General features: G+C 39.8%; 1 protein-coding gene across 1 annotated transcript in view; it reads left to right on the top strand.

The window, feature by feature from the left end:
- Positions 1-20063, top strand: part of LOC134812786 (KIF-binding protein-like) — a gene marked incomplete in the record, with an annotated part of 30282 nt that extends 10219 nt beyond the window's left edge. The window contains 2 exon segments of the mRNA XM_063820353.1: positions 14467-14598; positions 17005-20063. Coding sequence (XP_063676423.1) covers positions 14467-14598; positions 17005-17460 — 588 coding nt within the window.
- Between the last annotated feature and the right edge of the window lie 2731 nt (positions 20064-22794).

Raw genomic sequence — 22794 nt, 5'->3', positions numbered from 1 at the left:
TCAGGATAAAAATGGTCAGGATGTTTAGTAAAACCCAATGGTTGTATCCACAGTCCGACTACCACAACTCGGTCAGAGATTCCCAGAAAGTACCGCTATCATTGTTTCTTGGGAGAAGCTTTCTAATCTTTAGCTATGGCTTCAACTTTTGAGTAATTTGTTGCACGTATATAAAAAATGTTATTTCTGTGTCTCCTCACTACAAATTTAAGTTAAAGACAAAGTTTAGGTTGACATTTTTTAAACTGTACCAGAAGTGGGAGGTTTCACGCAGGTGGATAAAAGATGATGAGTAAATCAAAGGAGAACTAACAGATTCTCGATGCGCATTATCAACAATGATTGGCGTGAAATCGTCTGTAGGACTACGCCCCTAAAACAATAATCCCTTTATAAAGTTTTCCATATAATGCTTACTCGACACATTACAGCACCATCGACTATATAGGATTTTTTTAAAGGGCATACCGCGGTCTGATCCTAGTTGCTTCTGGAAGGTAAATGTAAAGTAACATGAAAATCTGTTCTCAAATATGTTTTCGGATTTTTACATTTCAGTGTCGATCACTGTTAAAATATTCAACATTGTGATTGTGGTGAAAAATGTTTGAAAGGGTTTATTGTTTTACGCCCTAAACAATAAAACCTTTCAACAGAGAAACTGAAGGTGGTATAAAGTTATCAGGGTGATTCAAGGATAATGTTTGGGATTGTAGTACACAATATTTTTATGATTGGAGCAAAAAAATTGTTTATGAAGGAGCAAATTTTTGAAAGATGGGAGTTTCTATCAAGTCATAAACGTTATTAATTTCATTCTGAATTTTCATTTGATCCTGGCCTCATGATTCTAGATAATCACCAAAATGCGAATCAACTCAAGATGAAATACTTTCTTGTGTTTGCCTTGTTTGCACTTGCACCCGCCCGGGCCCGCCCGCGTGATGGAAACGACATAAAAACCAAAATCTCCGCATCAATGTTACAGCAATCTTTGTAAGAACCTTCCACCGAGCCAATCAGAGCGAGCCCTATGTCTTCAAGTTCAGAGTGATCGGAATGAAAAACCTCTCATAGAATTGAGGGCATTCTGTATAAAGTAGAGAAGGGAGAGGAGGGTTCAGAGCTCAAGTAACAGATTTTGATTCTCTTTGAAGGACACTGTCTGAGGAGATATCAGCAAATGATTCGTTGTGAAAACGTCCCAAACCTTTGAAAGACAAGGTTTAATAAGTATGACTCAATTTGGTAAATACCAAATTTTGAGGGATTTTTAGTGTGACACCTTAAAAATTAAGGGTGACACTTTAAAAGAGAATTTCGTGGGAATACCATTTGTTGAGTTGCAACTTAAACTCCTTTTTAAGTGCGAACATCACCGTAAACTGCTGTTTAAGTGTGACCTAAAGGTTGGTAATAGAGACGTTCCAAAAACTAGTGAGAGGATGAAATTGAAGAGAGGACGTCTTAGATCTTCACGGCAAAGATGTAAGAGGGACGCCCCAGAGCTGACGACAAAGGACGATAAGGAGACTTTCCCAAACCGAAGCAACGTTATCATTGGGAGTGTGAGCGTTTGCTAATGTAAGCTGTGATGAACAGGGGCTCATATCTGGTGTACTACGGAACACTGCCTCATGTCAGGTCATGTGTCCCGTAATGTCAGGGAGTTGGTAGTAACAAAAAAAACATCCAAAACCGCGAGGTACATCCGTGTCTCATGGTGACGGTGTGAAAATCAGGGACGAATAGGAGATGAAGAAAAATACACACCTAATAAAGCTTGTAGGCATTAATATCTTATTCTGATTTATCATTTTTGACAAAAGAATCATATGTTCTTTCATTTTCGTTGGCCAGGATTACTAAAAACAATTGTTGAATTTGACGGACAACCGTGTTACAATTACAAATGTATCTAGCGGGAAATTGCTATTTGGGACTAAATGGAACTAGCTGATTTGTACAGTCCCTATATTTGTTTAAACTGTTCTATCGTGCTAAACAACCGTCGTACGTATAATTACATAACTTTGTGACTTGAATTACAATATAAATACCTGGCCGGAAGAAAGGCACAATTTTTTCTTTCTTTTTTTTTTTTTTTTATGATCAGGATCAGGTAAAATGTCCACCTCATCATCTTATTGGGAACCGGGAGGGATGTAGATTAAGGGTTCCAGTGGTGCACAAAGTAGGAACGATACACCGCGTGAGAGTCAGTTTAGTAGTGTTACAGGGCTGTCGCCATAGATCTCGCTTCTGGGACTCTTGTAGCCACAGTGACTCCCTGGACTTCACTGCACTCCCGACGCGCCAGGACTCTATAAGACGGAGCGGGGCGCAGAGCAGAGCGAGAGTCTGTAGAGTCGGGATACCAAGGAATGGTTTTGTATCCTTTAAGCAAGTCAAATTAGAGCACTCCGAGCGGAAGGACTGCAGACTGATAGGTTACGGTCTCTTAATATTATCCAGTGTTGTGTTTCGGCTTTAGATTCTTCAAAAAACTCGAACAGAATCTTCCCTCTCTGTTTCGGTCAAAACCGAGGTTTCGAAATAACAGCCTTGTGATGTCCGTAAGCCTGAACAGGATATGTCCAAGAGTTACATTCGAGTATTTAGTGACCTTCATCAGTTGAGAGTTGAACCAAACCATGTCAGGAGGACAATTTAGTTTTAAAATGTAGTTTCTACAATTGATTGAACCTAACCTTGTAGCAGGCCCAAAGTCATAGCGAATCTAGTGTAAGGAGTCCTTATTCGTAGATGAGGATTAACAATACCTTTTCGCTTCCCCATTCTATATTCTATTTCCTTGAAAAATACTCGGTCGTTCAAATGTTTAGTGCTAGTTATTGCTAAACTTTGTTAAAAGCAAACCACCGACACCAATACAGCAAAGATCAAGAGCTGCGTAGAGAATAACTTCCTAGGATTAATGGTTAACTTCCGGCTCAAAATGTATCAATTAGGGGTCTACAGGAAAGGTTCACATTTTAGAGGCCATGTTTGTACACGATCGTGCTTATCATTAATTGCCGATTAGCGCGCGTGTGTCGCGCATCAGGTTTCTGCGCGAAAATCGGAAACACTTGTTACACAAACGTTCTTATTCGCGCGTTCCGTGAACGAGTGCGAAGGAACCCTTTCAGCGGTATTCTTGCCAATTTAGTAAAACCGAAAGACAGTTTACTATTTAGGATTCGTACGCCAATATGTATTATCCCATATGTATAATTATACATGTGAATAGTAAAGAGTTAATACCTGTCGGTCCGGTATTTTGCTCTCCCTAGTGTGGCTACAAGGTGGCCGCGGATATAAACCTGGTGATATCAGTGCACCCTGATAGCCAAACTAATTTTATTTTTGCTTTTGACGGTTGGCTCTTCGAAAACATTCGTTGCCTGTGTAAATATTCGAGTTAAAAGACGGAAAGCCACGGAGAGTCAGACGATTCCGTTGGAAAGGTGGTGAAGAGGACTTAAAAGTTTGAACAGAAACTGCAGATTCTCTACTCAGCGCCTTAACGTTTAAAATGTGTGAAACAATTTCGGTTACATCAACCTTTTGATTTTAATATTTGCATTTTGAGACCCCACCCCACCCCCCCAGAAGTTTGATTTCTAGCAAAATTTTTTGTAGTTCGACCAGGAGTTTAATTCCGATTTTTTTAATAAATACTTGCACAAATAAGCAGTAACCACAAAGACATTATATATCACATGTAAATATTATTTGTGAGTTTCAAAAAATTAATATCCAATTATTGACAAATTCGGATAAATAATCCTGTACGGGACAGCGGACAAATAGAATGGTTTATTTTCAGGAGAACACATATTTTAGTTGTATAATATGTACATATCATCTAGTTCATACCAATTCATATTATGCTATTGAATAATAGCTTATTGTACATTTTCATAAACTTTTTTGGATCAGAAAACTTCAGTGTCTTGTCCCGGATTTCAAAGTTAATTATGAATACTCAACGTTACTGCAACCACTATACACCTCCCATGGTGTGTTTTTGACAAGTAAACAAAGGGTAAAAACGTAGGTGTATGACCAGAGCAGACCGCGAATTTACTTAACGACATTCGCACAACTCCATCATGCTCTACAGCAGGCTACCACCTATAAACTTTGAAAGAGACGCAAACTTGAAAATAAATTGCTCTCAAAAATTGGTTAGAAACGCTTAACCCAACTATAATGGCGAGATTAATGTACAATCTATGCACAAAATCAAAATAGTTCTGTCCTTTCCTGTTTTAAACCAATGTTACTTTGTACTAAAAATAAAAAGAAAAAAAACAGTATTTGGAATTATAATATTATCATAGTTCATCACATCTTTTTTGGAGTAGGATCTTTCCAATAGTTGATATTGAAGTTAAATTCTTTTCCTATACAACTTTTCAAGGTTTAAATTAATTAGCAATTTAAAAAGTTGCAGTTCGTTAAAGCTTGTTTGAAAAATCATATTTAACACGGGTTTTCTTGTTCCAATTAAAAAAGCTTGTGGCAAAATAATCTAAATTATAACGATCCATGAGCGACTGTAAAATTTCTTTTTTAAAACACATCTCAAAAAAACAGGTTTTCAAAAACCATTCATTCATTATCTACAATCAAATATAAGCCGCCATAACAGCCTCAAAAACAGATAACAACAACACAAAATCCCAATAGAAAACTGTCGTTGTACATCCACCCAGAGGGCATCATCTGCTGGCAATCGCACCACAAATAACATTAATTTTTTCTGAAAACTATATTATCTGTTTTCACTGACCAGTGCTACCACCAAGACCACGATGTCTCTTCACCATGGTTCAGCAACAACCTTAAATTCAAACATGATCACATCTCATATGTCGTCTCACTTGTGTCTCAAGTGTTTAAAACTTATGTGAGTAGGAGTTCTACAGTTAGGGAGAATAGCTCTAGTCTCACTTGCTCTCGACGAGGAGTGAGTCTGAGAGAGCGGGTTCAACCCCTCACTTGTGAGAGAGGGGCGTGCGCTCCGTCACCCCTCCATTATGTAGTCACCCGACTGGCACACACACAAACACCCTTAACCCACCTCCATCCCCACAGCGTGCTTTCGCATCCCGCCGCACATGAGTGGAGTAGCAAGGTTCACTTCTCCCACCTGCGTGCTTGACTCGTTAAGTTTACCAGTCTCCAGCCGTCTGCTCCTCCCCTTCCTCCCCCACAACACAATTGGTTACTTTCCCGCAATTCAAAAGAAGTACTTTAGTGTGGGGTACTGGTATGCCAGATGCACAAACCGAACACAATGAACAATAACTTGGTCCAGGATCCCCAGTTCATGTATATATTGTTAACCTGAATGTTCTGAACAAGGTTTCGTTACTAGGGACCCATAACACGATGAGCACAGCCAGGAACATATGACAACGGAGGGGACAGTGGCGCGGCGTTGCTCTGTCAACCGGACAGCGCGGCTTACGCCTACTCCATCACGGCTTCGGCTTCAGTTTAAACTCGTACGTTACCACAGCTCACCAGTGATGCTTGTTGACACAGTCGTACGCTTTAAAGCCATTTCAGGAGGCAACTCTGATGAACATACTGTAGAGAACCAGCACATGTAACAGGGAGATATTATCTTTCAGAGCCAGGTTCAGATCTACATATAACGGACACATGATATCAGGGGTGGTGGACTACTGTGCTGTCTGTTGTCGGATAACATTGAGACAATTGGTTATTATTCTGAAGCGGGGGCTGTGTTATGATGGTCGCATGGGGAACTCGTTAGGTGGAAGGGGGTAAAACTGGAGGTGGTTACGGTGGGGTAGTGGGACAGATCACACCCTGGAGGTGGTACGGTGGGGTAGTGGGACAGATCATATCCAATAACTGGAGGTGTGGACTGATACACAGGGGGCGCTGATTCGTGCGCAGTGGGCGCTGATTCATTACACAACAGGCCAGGTTGTCCAATCAGAAGGGGGCGGACGTTTCAGGGTCCAGTTTGGCGTAACAGTGTGAACAAACAGCTACAAGCGGACCGCGAGGTCTGCTGCTCATCTCCCTCGGAATCACTGCTGGTCACGTGGTCACAGCTGGTCCCGTGCCTTATATCTGAATTACCTCATAACAATTTACAGGGATTGTTACATGGCGAGCTTGCTGCTTCTACAACATATAACGGTTAGTTTCACTGAGAAGCGTATTATACATTGTATGTGGACTTTTTGAGATCCAGCCTCGCAATGTTGATAATGCATAAGGGGGGGGGGGGGTTCCGAATGATTAACGTAGTGTAATTTTGACCACAATAGTATGTGTAAAAACCGATTACGGAGGGGGAGGGGGGGGGGGGGGCGTAAAAAATGTTCCAAAAAATGGATTACGAATATGATGAACGACCCCTAATTTGTATGATAATGTAATTGTATTTATATGTAATTTTTGTTGATGTGTAGGTCGTTGTGTTGCCGGCGTCAATATTTTCTGGGATAATTTAATCCGTAAAGTTGACGCTCTTAATCTGTAATTTAAGTCACAACTTTATGCGGTACACCATGTAACATAGTCTGATCAGATAAATCAACGGAACTATTATATAATGGGTATTCGGCAACAGATAATTACAAACTTTCTCTGAGATTGAAAGCAACGTAATACATGAAAAAAGTGCTGACACAAACACAATACTCAAAAAAACTATTATAAAATGTCAAAGCAGTGCAACGAAACATCAATACATTTAAACTTCACATATCAACAAATATAGTACAATACGCATCAAGTATAAATGTTCAACAATAGATCTCGAGGGGAGGGGTTGAAACCATATTTGGAACGTGATAGTTGGTTCCTGGTTTTGATTGGTAACTATGGTAACTGGCTGAAAGCTAGTTGGTTATTCACTGGTTAAATCACTGGTTAATCACCGGTTATCACTGGTTAATCACTGGTTAATCACTGGTTAATCCACACTGGTTGATTCCACAGTCACGCGTCAGATAAGGTTCATCTCCTCATTCAGTTTACGCAACCAGATCGTCACAAAACCCGCATAGATCAGAAAAAACTAATGCAGTGATGGCCTTAGTTCTACTTTATTACAACAGGCGCCATAGTTAGTAGTTATATAAAACTAACAAAAATGTAAAAGTATTTAGTTGGAGAGAGTAAAGGACTGGGGAGGATTTCAGAAAGGACCTCTGTAATAACCTATTCTTTTAAAAACTGATATTTTAATGGCAATTTAGAGTAGCCTAAATCGGACCCACGGCACACACTGGCGGCTGAAGTTCATCATTGGTTATTTCAGGGGATTTGAAACCAAAAGTAAAAGAAAAACGTTTGTTTAAAGTATGGGGCGTGTAATACACAAGACAATACTCACGCTAGCAATTTGAGGGGCCTTGTTTTTTAAGATGAAGACTAAGGGGACCTGAAGGATGTCTATGCAGCACTCAAATATTCAACAAATCAAACACAATCAAATATCAACAAATCAAACAATATAGTATACAATCATTCTCTTTTTACTTGACCTTCAGTATATATTAACCGTTGGGTAAGAAAAAAGGCAGAAAGAGAGGGGACAGAGGGTAACGGACAGCAAACCATAAACATCCAGCATCACGAGATCACGGTGCTCGAAATCAATTCAATCTGGTGGTTATATAGACATTCGTTGTAGAAACGTCACTTACTCCGCAAGCATTGTTGTATTCTGTATTATGTACTGGCAGGCTTTTTCAGTTCATACACGTACGAATATCAATATTACAGTTCAAGAAACGTGTCACTTAACAATAATTACATGTCTACTAGTGTAACCGGCCCATCTTATAAACCAGGTAATATTTTTGTGGACCACAAAGCCGGGCGATCATCAAAACAGGGACGAGAAACTTGAATTGTTAACAGTTACATGCACAACAACAGAAGTGAGCTATCATTTCTACCATTCCTGACGGAGATGTGGGCTCGGGCATTTTCGTTGCATTCACAGCAGACTGCGGTGTTCTACTTACAAGCTGCAGAGGTGATTCGCTACAGATGCTCAAATAAATGGTTCGATGGACGTAAACTAAGCCTCACACATACTGTATGCGGGCGTGGTCCTATCAATTATTGTGAACTATAACATTGTCACTTTAGTGGTCACACTCCTGGTAACTATCAGTTAAGATTTCCGCAGAAAGGAGAGTTTGTGTTGATGGAGTTTTTCTAGAACGTTCAAAAACACCACAACAGGTTGTCATGTGCTACCTAGGCTACCAATCGTGGACGAGACCGGTTTCATGTGACCACAGAGCTGAAACAAAGTTGCAAATATGAGAGGTAGAAATAGGAATACTCATTACTCAGTGTAAAAAGTATGTTGAGTAGTGTGGTACCTTGCAGCAATGTATTTACTTGGTCGTAAGGTTACTGACGTGAGAATCAAACAGAGTCAAATTATGTGCGAATATTAAATTATGATCTTCTTTACAAAATTTGTTGGTTTCAATTCCCTGCACAATGATCACGCAACCTCAGCCAAGAAAAGCGTATTCAGAGAAAATAACGTAAAAACTAGAAATCGCGCTCTTAAATTAATCAAAATATAATATCAGTCGATTAAGGTCAGTCATATAATTTCTCATGGCTATTATCCTTAACTCTTAATATTTCTTAATTTTAAGTAGAAATTTAAATTTAATATACTCTCTGAAACTGATTAAAATTCATAATTTTCGCAAAATCTACAAAATACCACAACGTAATAAACAAATAATACTCAAATTATCAAAAACTAAAGAGTTCCAATAATACAAATACTATTTATAATTAGTTAAAATAACTAATTAATCAATAAGTCACCGAGCAAAAAAATTTTTCCTTCTTAAATACTACAAATTTTGTCATAATGTGAACGTTCAAATATCTTAATTCAAGTTATAATTTGTGTTTTCTTTAATCGATTGTTACCATTTTACTTAATCGTAATTAGATAATTAGCGAGATATAAGCAAACAAATTACCGAGTCTTAGTGCACACAGGCAACGTTTCACATAAACGTCACCGGCAAACGTCACAGCAACGTCACATAAAACGTCCACAGCAACGTCAACAGCAAAGTCACAGCAAACGTCACCAGCAACGTCACAGCAAACGTCACAGAACGGATAGCCAAACGTCACAGCAACGTCACAGCAACGTCACAGCAACGTCCAGCAAACGTCACAACACATCACAACAAACGTCATAGCCATTGTTGACCAATCAACTGAGTTAATTGAAAAAGTAAGGCGCAGTGGTGTCATCTGCATATAGCTCATCCAATTCTCTCCACCGAATCGGTAATTAATCAATTAATAATTAACAAATCAAGGTCACTTAAAGGACCTGCGGACACGGTGACCAGCACGGTTATTTCAAATCTCTGCCACTTCTTCATGTATGGCCCTGATCTTCTTTTCCAATCTTACGGGCAGGAAGTGAGCCCATTTCCCCTCGCCACATCAATCTCCTTCCTTCGGGATCCATTTCCCTTGCACTGGTCCCAGTGTGGTGTCGTAGTACTCCAGCGCCTTCTTGTAAGTGAGTCTCTGCCTTGGCCAGGAAAGCTAACTTCGCATGGTATCAGTGGGCGGGAAAATTTGCCGTAAAGCCTCGCTATGTAAATCTGGTGAGATCACGTTAAGGGACGGCCGTTTCGTTCGGATAAAACATAGGGAAGTTATCACTGGATCCGGAGGAGATCACAGAAGTTTCTCAAAACTCTGGATAGCTGCAAAACACAAGTGTTGATCTTCTTCCAGTTCTGTTGTTCAGGAGTAGCCTCTCAGCTATGGAGTCTGAGGGAAAAAACCATTGTTGTTCTTCACTTCCCCCAAACTCAAACCTTCAACTGTCTACACAATGAAAACAAACAAAAATGTGAGCTGCAAAAATTGGGAGCTAAGTACTTTTTTAGGAAGTTTTGATGAGAGAGCTTTTTGACAAAATCCCACAATTTCATTGCAAAAGATAATATAAAAACAGAAACAGAAACCGACAAACTGTTTAGTACACACTACTGAATAAAACAAAGCTCATTAAACGTAACGAAACAAGTCATTTGTCATTAAATTTCTTTGTCTTATAGGAAAACTGCTATTCGAGAAGCAATTTTAAAAATTGGGCTAAAAGCTCTGTGCATACAGTTACAACACTTAGTACCAGCTAACATGTTATATTGTATGATACTGTGTTTAGTGCCGGAAAAACATGATCAGGTAACCAGTTTTCATGGGCCTGTTATCACCAGCTTCAAGTAAATCAAATATTTCATTATTGGGAGCGAACATTTTTTTAAAGAATATAATCCTTCGAGAATGTTCATTTATTTTTTTAACAATAAATTATGCAATTTAAAAGAAGAGTAGGAACTATATTTTTGTGCTACAGTAACAGTGACAGTCAACAGTACACAGTGCACCTTTAACAGTACACAGTTACACAGTACAAGTACACAGTAATAGTACAAAGTACACAGTGCACAGTACACAGTACACAGTACACGTACACTACACAGTACACAGTACCCAGTGCACAGTACACAGTACACAGTATACAGTGCACAGTGCCACCCCAGTACACAGTACACAGTGCACAGTAAACAGTACACAGTACATATACCCCCCCTCAAGTACAGACACCCGATAAACACAGTACACAAGTGCTCAGGACACAGTACACAGTACACAGTACACAGTACACACAGACACAGTTTCCCACAGTACACAGTACACCATGTACCACAGTACAGTGTCGAGTCCTAATTAGTAGACGTAAACAACAGTGTTAGAACTAAAGGAAATGTAGCCGGAGCTCAAATATTCGAAATGTTTTATAGGATATAGGCACGGGCTCATAATTGAAAAACTGTCTCGCGGCTAGCTCTAAAGCTCACTTTGCTTGCCCAATACCGGCAATTCTACTCGGATAATGTGCCAGGTTTTATGAGGACAGATTATGGTTATATAATTATCTGCAGTATTATACTATACAAGATCTGTTCAATCAGTGATTGTGAGGGATTATTGGCATAATTTAAATTACAGCACGTAAATTACAGTGGCAAGCAATAACACACACAAGACAGATTACACACATATGCAAATTTATTATCATTATTAGATCTAATAAGGATGATCTCCGAGCAGAGCACTCATTAAAATATGAATTTAAAGGAGGCCGATTGCTAATAATCAAGCCCAGGAAGGAGAGAGAACAAGGTGTAGGTTTTGATGGAAAAACTAGTGGTGAGAGGTGACTGGTGAGAGAGAGGGTTCAGAGTCTGAGCAGTCACGATGTTTGTGAGCGGCACGTGCCTTGTGGAGTACTTAAGCTGCATGTGGTTTTTAGCGGGTACGTGATTAATTGGAGTTTAGGTGTGGCGTGGGCTTACAGGGTTCTGAATTAAGGGAGGATGCTGGTTAGGGTTACGTGACTGAGTTAATGAAAGATACTTCTGGAGTGGGTCACGAGGTCACGTGACTGCTCTTCGAGGTCACGTGACGCTCTACGAGGTCACGTGACTTGCTCACGCGGTCACGTGGGAATGCTTACGAGGTCACGTGACTGCTCTACGAGTCCACGTGACTGCTCCCTCGAGGTCACGTGACTGCTTTTTACGAGGGTCCGTGACTGCTCTACGAGGGGGGTTATACCAAAACAGAAGCTCAGAAAGTATATCGGGGAATTACATCATGAAATGGGGCTGAAACACGCTGGCCAATACCTAGATATCTTTTATTAGGAATATTAACGAATCGTGACAAGGGCTAAGTAGGAACATTATGGGATGGGATTTAGTATCAAAGCAAAAACTCAGATGGTTGTCTGGTGAGCTTCTGAGCTTGGTATGCGAAAGAAAATGGACAAAAAAAATTTACAGATGAAGGATACAAATTATGCGATGTATATTATGTAAACTTAATGTATACTTAATAACTATTGATTCCATGTAAATTAAAAAGCAAGTAATGATTAAAAAGTTTTTATGAGAGGATTTTCTGGACAAATCCCTCGACCACCCATAAAGGGAGAAATATGAAGCAGTAAACATTTACAACAACGTGTTATTTAGACTTCCAAGTAAAACGGACTAAATTTCCGGTCAAGTGACCACAAAACCTTCCTTTCCCCTGAATAACCCCCTTATAATAAAACTAATTACCCACTAAATCGCCTAATTACCTAATTACCCCAGGGTCCTACCTGACTGAAGTGCAGGGATGTTGGAGTGGAGATTACTAGCTCAGTAAGAGTGTAAACCCCCCTTTACAAACCCTAATACTACTAAATTACTACCACTTACTTACTTCTACTACTACTACTAAGTACCCCTAATTACCTAATTAACCCAGGGTCTACCTGACGGAAGTGCTGGATGTTGGTGGAAGGAGGACTAGCTCGGTGAGCGTGTCAATGGTTCTTCTTGTGCATTTTACACTGTCTGGTCTCATCCTTGTCGTACACTGCTAGGTTTCTTGTACATTTAGAGGACAGGTCCTGAAATATGAGGGGTATTGAAAGAGAGTGAGGGGTGTGGGGGGTTATGTGGGGTAGTGAGGGTTGTTAATTGGCGGGGGGGGTACAGGGGGGGCATTTATTGAGGAATAAATGGGCATCATTTTTCCGGGCAAAATCGAAAAACATAAGTAAAATTTATATTTTACTAATCAGAGGACGGCGAACACGAAGGTGATAATCGGATTTTGATCATAAAAATTCAAGATTTAGCGATGCCCCATTGCCCATTTGAGGAATAAAATATGCATCGGGGTGGCGTAATTACGGGGGCGTTAACTAGTGACGTACATTTTTAATAATGATGAGGTGTGTCATGTGTATTAGACGGCGAAATTGTAAGACAAAATGTGTATTATATCGGTGAGGGTTATTGAAACTTGAGGCATTGTGAAATGTAGGGATATACAGTCAGAACTCTTACAAAAAACAGCAGTTGCACTGTTCTAAATGGGAGGCCATTTCATTGCCCACATCGCGTTTAAAGCTAATACAACAATATGATACTAGGCAATACTTCGTGGACAGGTATTCTCTGGAAGTTAGTTAAGAGTAGTCACTGGTTTCGCGAGAAATTGTAAAATCTGACATAAACTGTACTTTCAACGCGGAGAATCATAGCTTAATTTATACTTCATAAGTAGGCTAAATCTCGTTCGTACCTGGGAAGGTTGTAAATCTAAAAACAGAGATAAGGGGAATATGACTGAAATTTAATAATATTAGATCATAGCCTTGAACATAAGTTTCCGGCGATTGCGAAAACATTTCTAAAAAATCGCGCTGTAACCTATTATAACAGTGTTACCTGTTACTACAGCACAAGAACGCAAAGGTAAAAGCTCGTAAATAATGAAAGTGAGGCCGGCCAAGTTTCAAACGAACAAAATGTCAAGGGACCAAAAATGAAAATACAATCATCCATCAAACATGGGAAACTTCTCATTAAATAAAAAACTAGAAAAACTTATGAGAAGTTTCCCATGTTTGATGGATTGATTGTATTTTCATTTTGTCTTGACAGTTTGTTCGTTGAAAAGTTGGCCGGCCTCACTTTTCATTTATTTTACTAGCTTTTACCTTTGCGTTCTTGAGCTGTAGTACAGGTACTACTGTTATAATAGGTACACAATTTTTAGAATTTTTCGCAATCGCCGGAAACTTATGTTCAAAGGCTATGATCTAATTATTAGTTAAATTTCAGTCATATTCCTTATCTCTGTTTTTAGATTTACAACCCTTCCCAGGTACGACGAGATTTAGGCTAATTATGAAGTATAAATTAAGCTATGATTCTCGCGTGAAATTAACAATTTATGTCGATTTACAATTTCTCGCGAAACCAGTGACTACGCTAACGTACTTCCAGAGAATACCTGTCCACGAAGTATTGCCTAGTAGTCAGTATTGTGTATTAGCTTTAAACTCGATGTGGGCAATGAACTGGCCTCGCCAATTAGAACAGTGCAACTGCTGTTTTGTTGTAAGAGTTCTGACTGTATATCCCTACATTTCACAATGCCTCAGTTCAATAACCCTCACCGATATAATACACAATTTGTCTACAATTTCTCGTCTAATACACATGACATCACCTCATCATTATTAAAATGGTACGTCACTAGTTAACGCCCCGTAATTACGCCACCCCGATGCATATTTATTCCTCAAATGGGCATGGGCATCGCTAAATCTTGATTTATGATCAAAATCGATATCACCTTCGTGTTCGCCGTCCTCTGATTAGTAAATATAATTTACTATGTTTTTCGATTTTGCCCGGAAAATGATGCCCATTTATTCCTCAATAAATGCCCCCCTGTACCCCCCCGCCAATTAACAACCCTCACTACCCCACATAACCCCCCACTACCCCTCACTGCTCTTCAATACCCCTCATATTTCAGGACCTGTCTCTAATGTACAAGAACCTAGCAGTGTACGACAAGGATGAGACCAGACAGTGTAAAATGCACAAGAGACGCATTGACACGCTCACCGAGCTAGTCTCTCCACTCAACATCCAGCACTTCCGTCAGGTAGGACCCTGGGGTAATTAGGTAATTAGGGGGTAATTAGTAGTAGTAGTAGTAGTAGTAGTGGTAGTAGTAGTAGTATTAGGTTGTTATAAGGGGGTCTACACTCTTACTGAGCTAGTATCTCCACTCAACATCCAGCACTTCCGTCAGGTAGGACCCTGGGGTAATTAGGTAATTAGGCGATTAGGGGGTAATTAGGTTATTATAAGGGGGTTATCAGGGGAAAGGAAGGTTTGTGGTCACTTGACTCGGGAGATATAGTCGTTACTTGGAAGGTCTAAATAACACGTTGTTGTAATTGTTACTGCATCATATTCTCTCTTTATGGGTGTCGAGGGATTTGTCCAGAAAATCCTCTCATAAAAGCTTTTAATCATTACTGCTTTTTAATTTACATGGATCTAATAGTTATTAATTATACATAATTATACATAATAATACATCGCATAAATTTGTATCCTTCATCTTGTAAATGGTTTTGTCCATTTTCTTTCGCATACCAAGCTCAGAAGCTCACAGACAACCATCTGGAGTTTTTGCTTTTGATACTAATCCCATCCCATAATGTTCTACTTAGACCTTTTAACGATTCTTTAATATTCTAATAATAGATATGCCTAGGTATTGCCCGCGTGTTCAGCCCCATTTCATGATTACTTCCCCGATATTACTTCTGAGCTTCTGTTTTGGTATAACCGTCCCTCGTAGAGCAGTCACGGGACCTCGTAGAGCAGTCACGTGACCTCGTGGAGCAGTCACGTGACCTCGTAGAGCAGTCACGTGACCTCGTAGAGCAGTCACGTGACCTCGTGGAGCAGTCACGTGACCTCGTAGAGCAGTCACGTGACCTCGTAGAGCAGTCACGTGACCTCGTGACTCCAGAGTAACTTTCATTAACTCAGTCACGTAACCCTAACCATCATCCTCCCTTATTTCATAACCCTGTAACCCTAAACTCTCAGATTAATCACGTAACCGCTCAAAAACCACATGACAGCTTAAGTACTCACAAGGCACGTGACCGCTCACAAATCACGTGACTGCTCAGCTCTGAACTCTCTCTCACCAGTCACCTCTCACCACTAGTTTCCATCAAAACTACACCTTGTTCTCTCTCCTTCCTGGGCTTGATATTACAAACTGGCCTCCTTTAATTTCATATTATATGAGTGCTCTGCTCGGAGATCATCATTATTAGATCTAATAATGATAATAATACTTATGTGTGTATCTGTCTGTGTGTGTTATTGCTTGCCACTGTAATTTACGTGCTGTATTTTAAATTATGCCAATAATCCCTCACAATCACTGATGAGACAGATCCTTTGTATTGTATATACAGTAGATATATAATATAACCATATCTGTCTCATAAAACCTGGCACATTATCCGAGTATGTATTGCGGTATTGGCAAGCAAAGTGAGGCTTTTAGAGCTATCCGCGAGACAGTCAATAATGAGCCCGTGCCTATATTCCTATAAAACATTCGAATATTTGAGCTCCTGCTACATTTCCTTTAGTTCTAACACTGTTGTTACTGTCTACTAATAGGACTCGACTACTGTGTACTGTGTACTGTGTACTGTGTACTGTGTACTGTGTACTGTGTACTGTGTACTGTGTACTGTGTACTGTGTACTGTGCACTGTGTACTGTGTACTATGTACTGTGTACTGTGTACTGTGCACTGTGTACTGTGTACTGTGCACTGTGCACTGTGTACTGTGTACTGTGTACTGTGCACTGTGTACTGTGTACTGTGTACTGTGTACTGTGTACTGTGTACTGTGTACTGTGCACTGTGTACTATGTACTATGTACTGTGTACTGTGTACTGTGTACTGTGTACTGTGTACTGTGCACTGTGTACTGTGTACTGTGCACTGTGTACTGTGTAGCACAAATATATAGTCTACTCTTCTTTTAAATTGCATAATTTATTGTTAAAAAAATAAATGAACATTCATCGAAGGATTCTATTCTTTAAAAAAATGTTCGCTCCCAATAATGAATATTTGATTTACCTTGAAGCTGGTGATAACAGTCATGAAAACTGTTACCTGATCATGGTTTCCGGCACTAAACACAGTACATACAATATAACTTGTTGTAGCTGTACTATAGTGTTGTAACTGTAGTGCACAGAGCTATTAGCCATTTAAAATTGCTCTCTAATAGCAGTTTCCTATACAGACAAATGAAAAGTTAATGACTAAATGAGCTTTGTTTCGGTTACGTTAATGAGCTTTGTTTCAGTAGTGTTACTAACAGTTTGTCTGTTTCTGTTTCTGTTTTATATTATCTTTTGCATGAAATGTGGGATTTTGTCAAAAAGCTCTCTCATCAAAACTTCTAAAAAAGTACTTAGCTCCCCAATTTGCAGCTCACATTTTGTTTGTTTCAGTTGTGTAGACAGTTGAGGTTTGAGTTGGGGGAAGTGAAGAACACAATGGTTTCCCTCAAGTACTCCATAGCTGCAGAGCTACCTCCTGACCAACAGAACTGGAAGAAGATCAACAACTTGTGTTTTGGAGCTATCCAGGAGTTTGAGAACTTCTGTGATCTCCTCCGGGATCCAAGTGATAACTTCCCTGATGTTTTATCCGACGAAACGGTCCGTCCCTACGTGATCTCACAGATTTACATAGCGAGGCTTTACGGCAAGTTCCGGCCCACTGATACCATGCAGAAGTTAGCTTTCCTGGCCAAGGCAGAGACTCACTTCAAGAAGGCGCTGGAGTACTACGACTCACACTGGGACCAGTGCAAGGGAATGGATCTGAAGGAGGAGATTGATGTGGCGAGGGAAATGGCTCACTTCCTGCCCCGTAAGATGGAGAAGATCAGGGCCATAGCATGAAGAAGTGCAGAGAAGTGAAATAACCGTGCTGGTCACGTGTCCGCAGGTCTTTAAGTGACCTTGATTTGTTAATTAATTAATTGATTAATTACCGTTTCGTGGAGAGAATTGGATGAGCATTATATGCAGATGACACACTGCGCCTTACTTTTCAATTAACTCAGTTGATTGGTCAAACAATGGCTATGACGTTGTTGTGATGTTGTTGTGACGTTGCTGTGACGTTGCTGTGACGTTGCTGTGACGTTGCTGTGACGTTGCTATGACGTTGCTGTGACGTTGCTGTGACGTTGCTGTGACGTTGCTGTGACGTTGCTGTGACGTTGCTGTGACGTTTATGTGACGTTGCTGTGACGTTGCGGTGACGTTTATGTGACGTTGCTGTGTGTCACTAAGACTCTGTAATTTGTTTGCTTATATCTCGATAATTATCTAATTAACGATTAAGTAAAATGTAACAATCGATTTAAAGAAAACACAAATTATAACTTGATTAAGATATTTGAACGTTCACATTATGACAAAATTTGTAGTATTTATGAAGAAATTGCTCGGTGATTATTGATTAATTAGTTATTTAACTAATTATAAATATTATTATGTATATTTGACCTCTTTAGTTTTTGATAATTTGAGTATTATTAGTTTATTACGTTTGTATTTAGTAGTTTGCGAAAATTGAATTTAATCAGTTCAGAGAGTATTTAAATTTAATTTCTATTAAAATTTAGAATTATTAATGATTAAGATAATAGTCATGAGAAACTATGACTTACCTTAATCGATGATTATATTTTGATTAATTAAGAGCGCGATTTCTATTTTTACGTTATTTTCTCTGAAGTACGCTTTTCTTGGCTGAGGTTGTAGTTGATCATTGTGCAGGGAATTGAACCAACAGATTTAGTAAAGAATGATAATAATTATAATATTCGCGTGCATATTTTGACTTCTGTGCGATTCTCACGTCAGTACCCCAGTAATACCTTGCTGCAAGTTACCACACTACTCAACATACTTTTACAGCTGAGTAATGAGTATTCCTATTTCACCTCTGCCATATTTGCAATTTGTTCAGCTCTGTGGTCACATGAAACTGTCTCGTCCACTGATTGGTAGCTAGGTAGCACATGACAACCTTTTGTGGTTTTTTGACGTTCTAGAGAAAACTCCATCAACACAAACTCTCCTTTTCTGCGGAAATCTTAACTGATTAGTTACCAGGAGTGTGACCACTAAAGTGACTAATGTTATAGTTCACAATAATTGCTAGGACCACGCCCGCATACAGTATGTGTGAGCTTGATGAGTCATCGGAACCCATTATTGAGCAGCTGTAGCTAGATCACCTCTGCAGCTGTAAGTAGAACACCGCAGTTCTGCTGTGGAATGCACGAAATTGCGCCACATCTCGTCAGGAATGTAGAAATGATAGCTCACTTCTGTTGTTGTGCAGTGTAACTGTTAACAATTCAATGTTATCGTCTGTTTTGATGATCGCCCTGCTTTGTGGTCCACATAAATATTATCCTGGTTTATAATATGGCCGGGTTACACTAGTAGACATGTTATTATTGTTATGTGACACGTTCTTGAACTGTATATTGATATTCGTACGTGTATGATCTGATAAAATGCACTGCCAGTACATAATACAGGGAATACAACGGAATGCTTGCGGAGTAAGTGACGTTACAACGGAATGTCTATGATAACCACCAGATTGAATTGATTTCGAGCCGTGATCTCGTGATGCTGATGTTTATTGTTGCTGTCCTTTACCCTCTGTCTCTCTTTCTGCCTTTTTCTTACACACGTAATATTACTGAAGGTCAAGTAAAAGAGATGATTGTATACTATATTGTTGATTGTTGATATTGATGGTGTTGATTGTTGATATTGATTGCTGCATGTCATCCTTCAGTCCCTTCAGTCTTCATCTTAAAAACAAGGCCCCTCATTTGCTAGCGTGATGTATTGTCTTGTGTATTACACGCACCGTTCTTTAACAAACGTTTCTTTTACTTTTGGTTCAAATCCCCTGAAATAACAATGATGAACTTCAGCACGCCATGATGTGTGCCGTGGGTCCGATTTAGGCTACTCTAAATGCCATTAAAATATCAGTTTTAAAAGAATAGGTTATTACAGAGGTCCTTTCTGAAATCCTCCCCAGTCTTTACTCTCTCCAACTAAATACTTTACATTTTTGTTAGTTATATAAGCTACTAACTATGCGCCGTGTTGTTATATAGTAGAACTAAGGACTCATCACTGCATTAGTTTTCTGGATCTATGCGGTTTGTGACGATCTGGTTGCGTACTGATGAGGAGATGAACCATATCTGACGCGTGACAGTGATCAACCAGTGATTAACCAGTGATTAACCAGTGATTAACCAGTGATTAACCAGTGATTAACCAGTGATTAACCAGTGATTAACCAACTAGCTTTCAGCAGTTACCATAGTTACCAATCAAAACCAGGAACCACTATCACGTGTCAAAATATGGTTCACCTCCTCCCCTCGAGATCTATTGTTGAACATTTATACATGATGCGTATTGTACTATATTGTGATATTGTGAAGTTTAAATGTATATGATGTTCGTTTCACTGCTTGACATTTTATAATAGTTTGAGTATTGTGTTTGTGTCACACTTTCATGTATTACGTTGCTTTCAATCTCAGAGAAATTTGTAATTATCTGTTGCCGAATTACCCATTATATAATTGTCCCGTTGATTTATCTGATCATACTATGTACATGGTGTACCGCATAAAGTGTGACTTAAATTAAGCATGATTAAGGAGCGTCAACTTTACGGATAAATTATCCCAAGAAAATATTGACGCCGGCACACAACGTCTACACATCATACAAATTACATATAATACAAATTACATTATCATACAAATTAGGGGTCGTTCACATATTACGTAATCATTTTTTGGAACATTTTTACGCCCCCCCCCTCCCCTCCGTAATCGGTTTTACACATAGCTATTGTGTCAAAATTACACTAGCGTAATCATTCGGAAACCCCCCCCCCCCCCTTATGCATTTATCTACATTGCGAGGCGGGATCTCAAAAGTCACATACAATGTAATAACACGCTCTCTCAGTGAAACTAACCGTTATATTTTGTAGAAGCAGCAAGCTCAGCCATGTAACAGATCCTGTAAGATTGTTATGAGGTATTCAGATATAAAGCACGTGACCAGCTGTGACCACGTGACCAGCTGTGACCACGTGGCCAGCAGTGACCACGTGGCCAGCAGTGACCACGGGACCAGCAGTGACCACGTGACCAGCTGTGATTCCGAGGGAGAGGAGCAGCAGACCTCCGCTGTACCGCTTGTAGCTGTTTGTTCACCTGTTCGCGAGGGAGATGAGCAGCAGACCTCCGCGGTACCGCTTGTAGCTGTTTGTTCACCTGTTCGCGAGGGAGATGAGCAGCAGACCTCCGCGGTACCGCTTGTAGCTGTTTGTTCACCTGTTCGCCAAACTTACCCTGAAACTTCGCTCCCTTCTGATTGGAATACTGGGCCTGTTGTGTATGAATCAGCGCCCACTGCGCACGAATCAGCGCCCCCTGTATATCAGTCCACACCTCCAGTTACTGGGTGTGATCTGTCCCACTACCCCACCATACCACCTCCAGTTTACCCTCTTCCACCTAACGAATCATGCTACACATCAGTAACACTAGCACCCGCTTCAGATATAAACCAGTTCTCAATGTTATCCGACACAGACAGCACAGTATCCACCACCCCTGATATCATGTGTCGGATTTGTAGATCTGAACCTGGCTCTGAGAAGATAATATCTCCCTGTTACTGTGCTGGTTCTCTACAGTATGTTCATCAGAGTTGCCTCCTGAAATGGCTTAAAGCGTACGACTGTGTCAACAAGCATCACTGTGAGCTGTGTACGTACGAGTTTAAACTGAAGCCTAAGCCGTGGATGGAGTGGCGTATGCCGGCGCTGTCGGTGACAGAGCAACGCCGCGCCACCTGTCTCGTTGTCATATGTGTCCTGGCTGTGCTCATAGTGTTGTGGTCTATTAACGACCTTGTTCAGAACATTCAGGTTACCAATATATACATGAACTGGGGATTCTGGACCAAGTTATTGTTCATTGTGTTCGGCTTGTTCATCCTGGCATTCCAGTACCCCACACTAAAGTACTTCTATTTGAAGCTGCGGGAAAGTAATCAGATAGTGTTGTGGGGGGAGGAAGGGGAGGAGCAGGAGTTGCTGGAGACTGGTAAACTTAACGAGTCAGCAGCCACGCAGTGTGAGAAGTGAGGCCCTTACTGCTTTCACTCTGCAGAGAAGTGAGGGGGGACACGCCCCTCTCTTACAAGTTAGGGGTCAACACGCCCCTCTCTCACACTCTACAAGTGAGACAGGCTCGCTATTCTCTCTAACTGTGGGACACTCATCCTCACACAAGTTAAACACTTGAGACACAAGTGAGACGACATGATGTGATCATGTTTGATTTAAGGTTTGTTGCTGACCATGGTGAAGAGATATCGTGGTCATGGTGGTAGCACTGGTCAGTGAACAGATAAAATGGTTTGTCAGAAAAATTAATGTTATTTGTGTGCGATTGCCAGCAGATGATGCCCTCTGGGTGGATGAACAACGACAGTTTTCTTAGAGGGATTTGTGTTGTTGTTATCTGTTTTTGAGGCTGTTATGGCGGCTTATATTTGATTGTAGATCAATGATGAATGGTTTTTGGAAAACCTGTATTTTGAGATGGTGCTTAAAAAAGAAATGTTTACAGTCGCTCATGGAGCGTTATAATTTTGATTATTTTGCCACAAGCTTTTTAATTGGAACAAGAAAACCCGTTTAAATATGATTTTCAAACAAGATTTAACGAACTGCACTTTTTATTGCTAAATAACTTTAAAATCTTGAAAAGTTTGTAAGGAAAGGAATTTAACTTCAATATCAACTATTGGAAATCTACTCCAAAAAAGATTTGATGACTATGATAATATTATAATTCCAATTATTGTTATTTTCTTTTTATTTTACTACAAAGTAACATTGGTTTAAACAGGAAAGGACAGAACTATTTGATTTGTGCATAGATTGTACATTATATCACCAATAATAGATGGGTTAGCGTTTCTACCATTTTGAGAGCATTTTATTTTCAAGTTTTCTTCTCTTGAGGCAAAAAGCACTGTTTTTAATCAACAATTATAGTTTATAAGCGTAAGCTCGGCCCCTAAAGTTGCATGCTCTGTGAATCCTATAAATTAGTGAGGATTAAGGGGAGATACACCAAAAACTAAAAGATTAGT

This window comes from Bolinopsis microptera, chromosome 3, assembly GCF_026151205.1.
Source record: "Bolinopsis microptera isolate Bmic1 chromosome 3, MBARI_Bmic_1.0, whole genome shotgun sequence".
Classification (NCBI taxonomy): domain Eukaryota; kingdom Metazoa; phylum Ctenophora; class Tentaculata; order Lobata; family Bolinopsidae; genus Bolinopsis; species Bolinopsis microptera.
Note: the sequence above shows the minus strand (reverse complement) of the source record. Positions and strands in the feature narration are given on the sequence as shown.